This window comes from Nuphar pumila, chromosome 1, assembly GCF_984573655.1.
Source record: "Nuphar pumila chromosome 1, dmNupPumi1.hap1.1, whole genome shotgun sequence".
Taxonomy (NCBI): domain Eukaryota; kingdom Viridiplantae; phylum Streptophyta; class Magnoliopsida; order Nymphaeales; family Nymphaeaceae; genus Nuphar; species Nuphar pumila.
Window position 1 is genome coordinate 25,241,006 of NC_143249.1, and position 14,129 is coordinate 25,255,134.

Consider the following 14,129-nt stretch of genomic DNA (forward strand, 5'->3'; position numbering starts at 1 on the left):
TGTCCTTCACAATATAACACCTGCGTCGCTAGCCTAAATGGCTCATCTCGTAAATTGGGTCGGTTGGATTCAGACGATGCCTAAGCGTCTTCGCCTCTTTCGGGTTGGCACTACGACCAGAGTTTCCAATGTTCAAAAAATTTATCATTTTTTAAAATTAAAAACATTTACTTTATGTTTTAATAAAATATCAACAAAACTAATTTAAAAATAAAAACTAGTTTTTGCAAAAGAAAGTTTTAAAAATAAAATTTTATTTTTTTGACCTATCAATAATTTTGTATTTTTATTGTCTAAGCAATCTTTTGTGGTTTTTTATGATTTTTATAAAAAACCACAAGTATGTTAATGTATGTTCAAGTTATTGCACCGGGTGCACACAGTAAGTTTTTATAATTAAAAAGTATATATATACAAGATTTATATTTGCTTCAATTGATTTTGAATCTCACTATGTGAGTTGTTTTGACACAATCCAACCCTATAGATGTGTTAAACATGCTCGATTTAGTAGGATCCTACTTTTGAATCATGCTTTTACAATGAAAAAACATGTTTTATGAGTTGAGAAAATTGATGGCTTATAGCCATTGTTTTTTTTTTATTGCCAGAAAAAACCTCTATACATGTCGGGTTCCAGCAATCATAAAGTCATTTCCTACTAAACAAAACATATATATCATATCTATGGTGTTAGGTGTAGCGTTAGGTGTGAGAAAACAAAAACAAACAACAAGAGGGTTCGGCCTCGTTTGCTAGGTCCATTATACCTATAATTGAATATAGCAAATATTAACCATATATATGAAAAAGGTTTGCTATAAATATTTATATATATTAATACCTATTAGATCACTATGTTATAGGTTGTTTAGGTCCAAGCAAACCTGTAAAATCTATAAATTTTTGATATTTTATGAGGAAAAAGTATAAAGATGTAAATTAACTTAAGATGAATTATAAGAAACATCCTATGAAAAATTAAAGTTGATTCAAGTTGATTTTAGTGAAATTTGCATTCAAAATCGAATTTATGAAAAAGACAGAATTTAATAAAATAACTGGTAAATTTCATCGAAATAAAGTCGGATAGGATTTCAAATGAATTTAGGGTAAGTTGGCATGTATATAATGTAAATTTAATGAATTTGAATTTAGTTTTTTGAGTTGAAATCTAATTCATAAAAAAAATAAAATAAAATACTCAAATCGACAATGGGTCTTGCCGACCCTAGTAAAAATCTCCTTTGAGGTTTATTTTTGAGAAAATAATATTTTTATAAAAGATATTAAATAATTTAAATAAATTGATAATGCTAATATGTGCTAAGTGTTAAACTATGTATTACGAAAGACTTTGAAAAAAAAATGAATGTAAGAAATACACTCACACGCCAAGGGGGTTCGATCGACCCTGGTGAAGTTCCCTTTTCAAAATTTATTTCTAAAGAATTAGAAATGTGTTAGAAGAAAATATATATATATATATATATATATAAAATAGATAACTAATATATCTAAAATTTGAATATAAGACATGCACTTACATTTGAACCTAATTTAAGTTTCATTTAGAGTCATTTCACTTAATTCTAAATTCTAGTTTTGAGATAATTGAAATCTCAATTACTAAATTAATTAATTAACTAAATAAATAAGTGAAATAAAAATTGTGGTTAAACCACATTTAATAAAATTATAGGAGTCTATAGGTGGGTCGTACAATTTCTTTTCAATATTTTAAAAAGTTAAAATGAGAATTTAACTTTAAAAACATTTAATAAAATTATAGGAGTCTATAGGTGGGTCGTACCATTTCTTTTCAATATTTTAAAAAGTTAAAATGAGAATTTAACTTTAAAAACAAAGTTATTTTGAAACTTACCAAAAAATAAGACATGGTTAGAAAAGTCAAAAGTTGCATTTTCTTAGTAGAAGCCTTCCAAGAGAGGGGGCATCCCCTCCTAGATGTTTCTAAGATGGGGATGACTGGAATATGAAAGAGAATGAAAAGGCCATGAGAAAAGGAAAATAAACAAATAAATAAAAATAAAAATAAAAAACTAGTCAAGCAAGCAAGTTTGAAAATTTCAAATATTGAAAGGTGCAACCCCATGGGGGTCGGCCAGCCCATATTATATTTTGTTCAACATAGTGTAAAGCTACTTAATGTAATATATATATATATATATATATATATATATAACATATATTATAACCTAGGTTAATTAAAGTACTAATAAAAAATAAAGAGAAAAGGAAATAGAAAAGAATAAAAAATAGAAAAAATGCCTTGATTAAGATTAAGGGCTGAGATTAACCCAGACCATGACCTCACCTTAAACCTATAAAACCATGGGAGGGGCTCCCCCCCCCCCCCCTCCTATTTGCCCATTTGAGAAATTTTTCTCTTTTGCTCTCTTTTTTTCCCTTTGCTCACTTGATTCCCCTCATTTCTCCTCTCTTCTTCCCTACGTATTCCTTGTGCTTTCCCTCTTGGCCCAATAAGGAGGACATCCACTTGAGTAGCTAGAGTGTAAGGAATTCGTTGGCATGATCATCATACATGTTGGGCGGCCGGTTCGTGTATGAAGTTTGATTTTGCAAGCTTAGGAGGCATTTTCACGAAAGAGGTAAGGGGGTTATATTTTATACACATAAATCAAAACTCGTATGCACGAGTTCTTCCAATTTTTTATAAAAACAAACTTTGTACCAAAACCCCCCATGCATGGGATTGGTGTTGGATTTATCAAAAAAATTGATGGAGAGGGTTTTCAGAAGAAAACCTCTCTCAAAAATCGTTTTCATCAAAATCAAGTTTTTGAATTTGATTCAAGTTATTATGAAAGAAAGAATTTATGAAAAATCCAAATTTAATTTAATTAAGGAGGGATAATGCTTATTTCCCCTAGAAGACATCGGTCCCAACCCCTAATGGTCGAATTACTGAAATTAAAAATAAACAAAACATAAGGCAACACATGTTATGGACTTTGTCATAAATAAAAATTAAAATTTCTTGGAATTCATGTAATGTTTATTTGTTTCTTGCAAAATTTTAGTTATGAATCATAATCTAATATTTCATGTATATGTATTGTGGTGATTAACATGCTTTTTGTTATTTTTAGCATGAAAAACTATCCACTTATTATGTGTGTTATTGCAAAAATACTGAAACTATTTGTGAGGAAATAGGGTCCGAAGAGATGAATTTGTTTTCTGGCCTAACAACTGCAAAAATGGGATTTGTCAATGGCAGATTGTTTAGAAATCATGTGATATTGGTTTTGAAGCTTTATTTGCTATGTTCATGTGAAAATATTTCAAAAATATAAATTTTGGTGGCCTGTTTTGGCCCACCCTAATGCATATTCCCGTTAATATGTATTTCTAGCCTAACACTCGATCAATAAATCGTTCGTATCTCCCTCATTCAAAAGAGTTTTTATGAACAGTTTATTGCATTGAAAAGTTACCAAAATTTCATAGTTTCTGTGAAATTTTGAGTTTTGTTCATGGATTGAGAATTGAATTGTGATAGTCGGAACACAAAAGTATAGGCCTACACTAAATCGTTCGTATCTCCGTCGTTTGGAAAATTTTTTACGAATAATTTATGGCATCGAAAAGCTGACAAAATTCTCTGCAAAATGTAAATTTAAGCTCTGTCTAACGAATGTAGAATTTTTTGTAACATCTGCAACAGTCAGACAAAATTGAGTTTTCATAAGTTTGAAACGGGTCTAAGACCCGACTATCGAATACTTGCGAATTCTATGCATGTTCGTGTGTGCTTTTGTAAATGAATATCAGATTGTTTATGAACTATAAAAAGTCAGTTTGTTGCATGAAATTAAGTGCCCATTCATAGGGTATGAACTAAGTAATGTGCTAATGCAAAAGCATGCCTTCATGGTCGCTCGCTAATGAATGAACCAAAGTGTCCATTTTGCGAATTAAGATGCAAATATTAATGGACTGTACATGCTGAAAATTTTATATATACCTTTCATGTACATGATGATGATAATATAAATGATTGGATGCATTTAATGTATAAGAAAATTCATTGCTTTGTTTATGCATATGTGCATATGTTTGGAAAGAAATAAGCACGAGCAATGTTATCGAACTCAATGTTTTAAAATGTGCATCCATAGACCCTGAAGTGGTTGAATCCCTTTAATGGATTCCTATACAATGTTGCATGTAAAGTAATTAATTTAAAAAAATTAAATATATAGCATTACAGATTATTGCTTGTAAGGAGAGAGCAAGTGGTACTTTCGGCTTCGTAGAAAATATTTTGAGCATGGAAGGTTTCTCCTCTCCAACCACGAAGATAGGAGAAATATCTGCATTAGACTGTAGTGTAGAGAAAATAAACTCATGAGTGAAAAACTGGTGCATCGGGATGACAGTGTTGGGAGCGCTCTCTCGATACGCTCGTCCCTCACCTATAGGACTAATGAAAGGTGTCTGGACATGCCAAAGCCACCCATGTTTGAAAATATTGTATGTGTCATGCCCATGATCCAAGTTTAAGCTTGTGTTAGTACCCACAGGACTAAAAATTGAAACCTAAATTATTATGCATTAAATAGTCATGACATGCATTATATAAGAAAAAAAAATAATTAAAGATAATAAATGACTCATGCATACCGTCGACTTTTGCAATGGTAAGTGTATGCATTTTTAAACTGTTCATACATCTTTATTCGTTCATATTTAACTGGATGTGTGGTTGAAAGCAATTTCATGATTTAATGCTTGAATGACATATTAGAAATTCATGTTTGTATTTGGGTTATATTTAATCTTGTTGCATGTATGAAAGATCGAAGTAATTCCTGTTTACTTGTTTTAATTTATGTGTTTTGAATAGCTCTACCTTTCTGAGACATTATTTGTTTGAACTTATTGATTTTAAATATTTTCAGGTAGAGAGTGAATTCATATGAGATGATGGAAGGTTGCGGCGGAGACCGAACCAAGCCTTTCTCATTTCTTCGACTGTTTTAGATTATGAGCATTTATACATGCTCAAGACTCTAATTTAAATTTTAAAATGGACTGTTGTTATTAAATTTCAAATGTAATGGACATTTATTTGATTTATGGATGGTTAATTTTTAAGTTTAATATATATGTGAAAAATGTTAGAAAAGTTTTAAAATATAGATTCTTGGTGATTTTGTTTACTACCAAAAAGTGCTTTAAAAAAGTTTAGTCCTATATCTAAGAGAGAAAAGTTTTTCAAGTGGTTTAAATAGAGAGTTTGTTATATATTCTTTACTTTGGTAAGCCTTGAGTCTTTAGGTGGATTGCGGATGTTGTTGTGCATCGTGCAACAACAGACGCGCCGTTCGCGCGCATGCACACACGTGTATGCGCAAGGGCGCTTGAGACGCAATGTAGCATTTTGATTATGCACTTTGCACGCTCGCAGCGGTGCGGTGTGCAAATGTCTGTTTTGTCTTTTCGGTTTTGAGATATCTGGTCGTTTGAAAGGTTTTAATAGCATTTATATTGAGTTTATGGCGCTTTGTGACTGTTGGACGGTTTTGAAGGCCTTTGATTGACAGTCAAAGGTGGGTGACCGTTCAAGGACCTTTTCGTCCTATTTTTTAAAATGTCAGGATTATGGCCATTATTCTCATTTGTCTCAAAACATTTTAGGCCTTTCTAACAAGTCTATAAATCTCTTCTTCTTCCATCTTTTGGATCATCAGAATTTCTGATTCTCCAGTTTTCTCTTTTCTTTCTTCTCGGTTTGGCTTGCAGAGTTGATGTGTAGGAGAGGTCATCTGTTCTTGCGAAGCAATGACTCTCTTGAGGTTCAAGCCTAGTTGTATCCTGGGAACTTAGTCGTAACAAAACCCTTTTCGCATCTTCAGAATTACTGAAGTGGGGCGATTGAGGTTCTAAAGATAGTGATCTTAAGAACATGCCTCTAGGCTTGAGATCACTTTTCTTAAATCCTTTTTATCACAAGTTGGATAACAAAAATGATGTGATCGTGAAGTAACACGCCAAGTTTTTCTTCCGTTTAGATTTTCGCTGCAGTTTTTATAAAACCGTTTCAAAAAAATAAAATTTTCACGATTTTTGGAATACAAAATTTAGAGTGTTACAAAACCTTATAGATGCATTCATCAAAACAGAAGTGCTTCATCTTTTTATTTCGAAAGGCAAGCTGGGGTTAGTCTGACCCATTGATTTTGCAAGCCTTAATTATAAGCATCTACCTATGTGTCATATTCTCATAATGGGATGATCTAAGAGCCATTTTACCATTAATCAAAACATGTAGATCAGAAATATAATTGTAATTCTATAAGGTTATTATCATGACCGAGAAAAAACTAGACTAATAAAAAAAAGAGAAAAGACACTTGCACTTTTGCGTTATGTCTCTCCCTCTCTCTCTTTATATATATTTTTTATGTCGCACCAAACTAATAGTAATATGTGGTATTAATGTTTATAAATAAAAATAGTACAAAAATCTTGTTTAAAAGTGTTTTTAGAAGTCTTTATATTACAAAAAATTTATTCAATAATTTCCTTACTAAAGTGTGATTGTTGTTCTATGTTCTTAAATATTACATAGTTTTTATATGTGGAGCCCTTGTCCGGCCCCTAGGGTTTGGACTAAAGATCCAAGGATCTCTAATCCGGTCAAACACACCCTAAAATTGCATTATTTGAGCTTTGTAAGATGAGAAATTGTATTTTCACATTAAAAATAATTTATTTCTTGTTTATATGTTATACTATAGAATTTAGATGGTGATCATTTATTTTGATTTATTACAGTGTCTCAATTCATTTATTATGAAAAATTTCGTGTGATCTTAAGTTTACTTATAATAGTAATTTCATTAATGTTGTTAATTAATTATTTTCCCACGAGGACTCCTGTGATCCACCTAAGGGGCAACTCATAAAGCCACCAAGTTGGATTTTTGAACAGATGTCATAGACATGCATCATAGATGCACAACTGCATCCCTTGTTGCAACTCGCAAGTCTGAAACAAGGTGGCACTCCTTGATGAGCAAGAAAGGTGCAGGGTTTTATGCTAGACTGCTAGTGAACTCTAATAGTAAAGGTGACATAGGTTTCATATTTTCTTAATTATGAAAATAAATTCTTAGTTTTCGAAATTATTATTTATTGATTGAGTTGTCATGATGCAAGATGTTGTAACTAAAAATGACATTATAGATGTATTCAACATGATCGATTTGCTCATAATTATTTCATTGGCTATGCTTTTTTATTGAAAATATGTTTACACGAGTTGAGAATTTTTGAAATGTTTACAACCATCAATGTATAGATAATCCAAAGACATACTTACATGTTGGAATCCGACGATTCAAAGTTTGATCCCCATAAATGAGTTTTTTAGGGTTTTTAATGTTTTTTTGTTGCAATTTTGATGCCACAATTGTGTTCAACTAGGGGTGGCAAAACCTGACCTGACCCGACCCGCCAACCCGCCTCTTAGGCGAGTTCGGGTTTGACTTAAACTAACCCGTTTATTAAACGGGTCGGGTTCGTGTTAGGGGTATGCCAACCCGGCTGACCCGTTTAATAAACGGGTTAGGCGGGCGAGTCAACCCATTTACCCGAACCCGACCCGCCAACCCGTTTACCCGACCCGACCCGCCCGCCAACCTGCCCGCTAACCCACCAACCTGTTTACCCGACCCAACCCGTTTATTAAACGGGTTGGCAGGTCGTGTCGGGTTACCCGTTTAATAAACAGGTCGGGTTCGTGTTTGCCACAGCCAACCCGTTTATTAAACGGGTCAGGTTCGGGTTGAGGTATGCTGATCCGCCAACCCGACCCGATTGCGACCCCTATGTTCAACATGGTTGATTTGCAATCCTAATTCTACTTCCTTGTAAAGGTTTAATAATTTTTACAACTCCATAAAGGAACATATAATGTCGATTTCAATAATTTATAAATCTGTATAGTGAAAATAAGTTCAAAACTCAACCATAAGTAGTTTATAAGATTTTACATGCTACAAATTATTTTAATTGATATTTAATAAAATTCATGAATATACAAAGTAATGCTTTATTTAATTTGCTTCTATTGCTTATTAGCTGATTATATGAATTAAGTAGTCAAATTAGTCAAATCATTTGAATTTTGAAACTTATGAATGAGATTCTATAATCTTGTAATAATTTCACATATTTGTTGTATATTAATATGAGACATTGCATTTTCTTCAACTTTATAATTTTGAAGCTCAATAGCATATTAATTTTTTAATAAGTAATATTAACCTCTTTAGGTCCATATTTTATAGTTTAATTAAATACATACAAAGTATAATGTTTCTAGATTTTCAGATTTTGAAAATCTTTTCGTTGGTCAGGGAATCAAAATATAAATGCATCTTATTTCTAATAAAATAATAAATTAATGATTGTGATAACTCAGTGGTAGCCACTTGGGTTTTTGTTTTTGTTGCCTTAGTTTTAATCTGGTCTTTACCATTTCACATGAACACGTTTGCCACCTTTTTACAAATTATCTTTTCAGCTAAAAAAAATTGATTCATGTTAAATTGCCAAATCCCCAGCTATACACTTTTTTTCAATGGTTAGCTAAATACTTTTATCACCCTTTTACACTCTGTTGTCTTTTCAGTTCAAAAAAATTTCATTCCATAATGAATTTTTATATTTGATAGGATTGCCAAACAATAAAAAATTAGAAAATAATTAATTGTATGTTTAATAAATATTTCCCCAAAATAAGATTATTTGCATAATCAATTGTAGCACATATAATATTTTCTTAGCCATTGTGCTGGATTATTAATATTTAGTATATTGTGATTGTGCTAATGAATTTTGACTATTGTTAAATCATTTGATGATGCGGCTACAAAGTTCTATAACATTATCCACGAAGATTACACATACCTTCTTTCAAATTACACCATCCAATCTGATATCAAAAATATTTTATTATAAAAGATGATTTGCAAATCCACTTCAATTTTTACACAATCATAGAAAGATATACTGAAGATGTTGCTGACACATCTTCTTCTCAATTGCATATAGTCAAGTTAAATAATCTACAAAGGCCAAGTCATAAAAAAAACAATATGTACCTTGTTTATGTTATACAAAATGTAAATCGTTTTTATTTTATTGATTTTATTCGTATCTACAAAATAAAAAGCGCTTTTCTTTTCAATAAGAACAAATATCATTGGAATTGTCTCATGCATTAGCATGATTTATAAAAAAAGAAAGGACTTCATAATTGAAAGCTTCGGTAGAAATGTGTGCTTGGTAGATGACAAGTAAGTTCTTTTATTATTAAATGCCTGCACTTGACACTATGTATATGTTTCATTAATTTCTAACATTACTTATATTATACATCTTGCCTGAAGATTTAATACATGTAGAAGATCAAGGTATTTAGGTCAACATTTTCAATCCAACAATTATGTTGTTGTCATATATCAAAGTGCAATCATATATTAAAGGTAAAAAAATCATCATTATTGCTTCTTATACAAAAGATATTTCAATCATTACTTATTTTTTATTCATGCAGCAAGAGTTTGGTTGCCTTCTACATACATGACTAAAATAACTGTGAACCCTATGCTTGATTAAGCAACTGTACTTCAAGAATGGTATAAATCTTTTACTTATGATTTTACTATCATTAATTATTTTAATTCCCTAAGCTAATTAACTATGTTTTCACTGAATTGTAGGGCCAGCTCTTCCATAATAAGAAGTCTACACATTTTCCCATGGAAAGATTTGCGCAAAATCGATCGAATGAAAAGAATAACATTGCTTGACTTTATCGAATCTATGCTGAACCTTTCTCACAAGGTAAAATACAACTTTCCCTTACTACATACGTCTTTATATTTGTAAGTATAATTTACTAAATTATTACTTCACATGTTATCCTAGAATTTTTGTGTCAGAGAAACAATGACTACTATAGACACATCAAAGTGTTTATGGTATGGTTGTTCCAAATGCTGTAAGAAAAAATGGCAAAACAACACCCAACAATCATCTACATGTTCTTTACCAGAAAATGAAGCCTTGAGGTAAATAAAATATCTTGCAACTTCTTCTTTCATTCAAAAGTTATAATTAATTACTTAAAATAAAACTAATACATTATTTCATTGAAATACATTTGCAGGAATTGCATGCCAACAACAATTGAAGATGAAAGCACTACTGCAAAGACAACAGTATTTGGGGAACCAACAAATTTGCTAATGGGGTGTCCGGTTGAACAAATGCAAGAATAATTTCCTAATGTAAATGTGTTGATTACATATATTACACATTACACCATTTATAATTATTGTTGAATTTTACGTTTTTTACTTTTCTTCCAAAAAATTATCTACTCATATATAGCTTTACTATTCATTTTAAGCACGGTATTCCAAACACTTGAATGACTGCATTAGCAACCAACTGTTTTGACAATTTCTGTTTGTTCTACGTCCAAATCATGCAGCTCCATCCTCGTCTTCATCTACAACTCATAGATAAACCATATGTGCAAAAGAAACACGGTCAATCCACTGGGAAACCAAAGTAAAGTTGTACATGGACACCATTCATTCCACTCGCAACACAGCAAACTTGTGCCTTACGCAATAAAATTGCTTCTCTATGCACTTCTTTTGGTTTTGTACTGCTGGTTATGTACATGGACACCATTCATAGCTCTATCATCAGTCTACAAATCTGTAAAATCTACACTTTTGTTTAGTGGCTTAGTAATTGTTTATAACTAATCAAATTTCTATTTTCTTTCTGTGTAGTATTACAAACATGCTTCTGCAAGGTGACTCAGATCTTTAATAATTCCCATTTCTTTTTCTTAAATAATTTCCCACTGCAGATCTGTTATTTTAGAATGATTGATATAGGTACTCCTGTGAGAAGAAGACAACCCAATCACACATCACAAAATTTTGACAACCAAGACAACCATAGAACTGATTTCCTCGCACTAACATGCATCTTCAATGCGTTGGAAAGCTACAACTGCAGGGACAGACTGGAAAAAAAAAAGTCTATCGACTTACTTCCATTCATACAATAAAATAATATAAAGTTAAAAATAAGAGACCTGACTAAGTAAGCAATGACTAGTGGAAGAGCATTTATGAGAATATGCCAATCCAACTGTTCTCTCTCAAATCTATTACGCTGGCTACTGCAAAAAATCTTGCCTGATTTGTGTCGGAAAACTGGGGGCCTTTCGTCAAGTGACCTACTATTACTACCACCTTTGGAAAATTTGGAAGGAAAAAACTCTTCTATCTCCCCTCCTCATCCTCATCGCTAGTTCCCCACAATCCCAATTCAGTACCAACATGCCCCAAAAGCTCTAACTAGAAAATTTCCCCCATCCCCCTCAGTTCTGCATCAATCTTCCAGAGTTTCTACCCAATCCTGACCACCAAAACTCCTCTCAGCCATGTCTCCACCAAAATCCTTGTTGGGTATGCTCCTAACCATTGGATTATTGTTGGGTTTTGTGAGATCCCAACAAAATGAAAACCTAACGGCATATGAGGTGTTGGAGAGCTACAATTTTCCCAGGGGGATCCTCCCCAAGGGGATCAAGAGTTATGTTCTCAATGAGGACGGGAGGTTTGTGATCCGTCTGGACGGGTCCTGCAAATTTATGATTGAGGCGGGTTACACGCTGGACTACGACAGCAAGATCACGGGCGTCCTGAAATATGGGTCGTTGAAGAACTTGCAGGGCGTGAGAGTGAAGGTCCTGTTCTTCTGGCTGAGCATCACGGAGGTGGATAAGGGAGATGGGCAGCTGGATTTCTATGTTGGTCCTCTCTCTGCGTCCTTCTCGCTGTCGAATTTTTACGAGTGCCCGCAATGCGGGTGCGGATTCGATTGCGACGACGTCGATGATGATGGTGATAGTAAGGCGTCGATCGCCGATTCATAGGTTCTTCGTCTCTGGTATTTTTGAATTTGATGTTCTTGGATGTTAATAATGGTGGATTCTAGAACTTGTTATTTATTTTTCTATTTTTTTCTCTTTTGAGTTGATTATGGTACTTTTACTTTGTTAATTCAAATGGAATCAGGTCTGTTGTCTCATGAAGCTATTATAATGTGAATGTGTTGTTGGGTGTAAATAAGTAGAGGGATTGGAGTCAAAGCCTTCTTCTTAGTGAAAGAAAGGAGTTTGTTGTAAATTCAATTTGTGGAGTCATGATAAGAAATTGATATGAACATGATACGACCCATGGTACAAATGGTGATACCAACGACTAGCGACTTATAGATTCAAGTGCTTTTGTGTAGTTTTTTTGAATTGCAGTAATTGTTGGAAGGTATTCTAAATTTTCTTCAATCAGGAAAACTTCTCCACTTTTTTGTGAATATTAAGAAATTGGGTTTGGAAGCGTCTTAGCCTGCATGAAATCAGATTGTTGTGCTCCTTTGAAGCACCTGGATGAGAATTTTGTGTGTATTAATATTATCATTCTCTTCTTTAATCTTGCCTTTCTGACCATTTTGCTTCTGAGTTTACTTTTCTGCTTTCTTAGCGCCGCTTGCTACTATAATTTAGAAGCTTAGTGGTTGCAAATTGCCAACAATAAGTCCTTAAGATACTGAAATCTGTTGCATGATTTAGAAAACAAAGTTGGTATTTTCCTGTTTCAGTTAAGACTTGGAAGAAATGGAACATAAAACCGTCGCACAATTAAGTGACGGATTTGTCCCACTTCTTTGTGGTTGCAAATGCTGACGCATAGAGAAGCACGGAACTTTGACAATCAGTTCATTGACTCAGTTCTCAACCCCTGGTAACAGACGGTGTTTCTTTGATCATGGAATCAAATAAGTAGGTCCAAAAGACACTCTGAACGGCTTCTGTTCACCCTGCCTTCTTCACCAATAGACAATGTTTTAATTATGATTATGCAAACTCCTCAGTTTGGGCTCTGTGCAGTGTCGGCCTATAGTTTGTTGAGTATTTTACAGTAGTGAGCAATCTTTAGTACAATTTATCCTTTCTACTCTAATGTATGACATGGTTACTCCTACTATTTAACTGCAGAGCATAATGGCAAGGTATCACTCTAGTTGTATGCTATGTTAGTTATTAGCTGTTACACACCTTGGATTGCTGTGTCCTAGAGATAGCATCAAGAGAACGATCTTTAACATAGTAGGGGCACCCACTATCTTCTGGGTGAGCAGGTTTATGTGCAGCAGTGTTAAGAACAAATCTAGCATCATTTATCAATATGAGATTAGCAGTTCCTTTTTAAAGTCACTAGGATTTTAGGTGAGCTGAATGAGTTCTATTCTATAATGGAACCTCATACGATGGAAACAATACTATGTCCTTGGTTGTCTCTCAACAGATTGGGCAGAAACCTTTTTTATCATCCCCATCTCATTCCTAGATTGGAGTTGAAGTTAACTTGCTTTGGTGATGGTGATGCTGCTAATAATGATGAGGAGGGTCGTCAACAGGATGATAATGATGGGAACAGTACTTTTAGGGGATCTAGTTAGCAACTTTTGTGGACAGATATGATTAATATTTGACAAAAGTTGTGCTAACTAGGAGCATCATCCTTCTAGCAAATAAAGAATAAATATAGTGCTCCATCTGCCTAATTTCAATTATTCAGTCCTTGAAAGTTGATAACAGTCGGTGATCCTGATGTCTTTCTCCTATATGGGGTTGCACTCTCAGATGGATAAAAGCATTGAAGTTTTGCATTTTGAATCAGGATGATATTATCATGAGTCATGACTTCAGAATCTAAGTGGCTTCCTTGTTCACTGTGTATTGTTCTGCAAACAGGTTACAGGTCTTTGTTCAATTAGAAAAATTTCTTATCATACATTCATACATCTATATGTGACCTTCTGAATTGAGGGCATGCCTTTCCACGATTAAACCTGTGGCCATGAGTTCCTTGGCCTAAATGGTTGCCTTGTCCTTCCTAATTCTTTTTCCCATAATACCTCAAAGTTTCTCAATCTTAATAATCCTAAGTTCTGCCATGAAAAATATGATATGCCAT

General features: G+C 33.2%; 1 protein-coding gene across 1 annotated transcript; it reads left to right on the forward strand.

The window, feature by feature from the left end:
* The first annotated feature begins 11,215 nt into the window (after positions 1 to 11,215).
* On the forward strand, positions 11,216 to 12,350 carry LOC149848413 (uncharacterized protein At5g01610-like). The gene has a single exon (XM_090011459.1). It carries the CDS (start codon positions 11,531 to 11,533, stop codon positions 12,023 to 12,025), a length of 495 nt encoding a protein of 164 aa, XP_089867585.1. The 5' UTR covers positions 11,216 to 11,530; the 3' UTR covers positions 12,026 to 12,350.
* The last annotated feature ends 1,779 nt before the right edge of the window (positions 12,351 to 14,129 follow it).

What these genes read in the sequence shown, in the direction of transcription:
- LOC149848413 (XM_090011459.1), top strand. Translation starts at nt 11,531, where the DNA reads ATGTCTCCACCAAAATCCTTGTTGGGTATGCTCCTAACCATTGGATTA.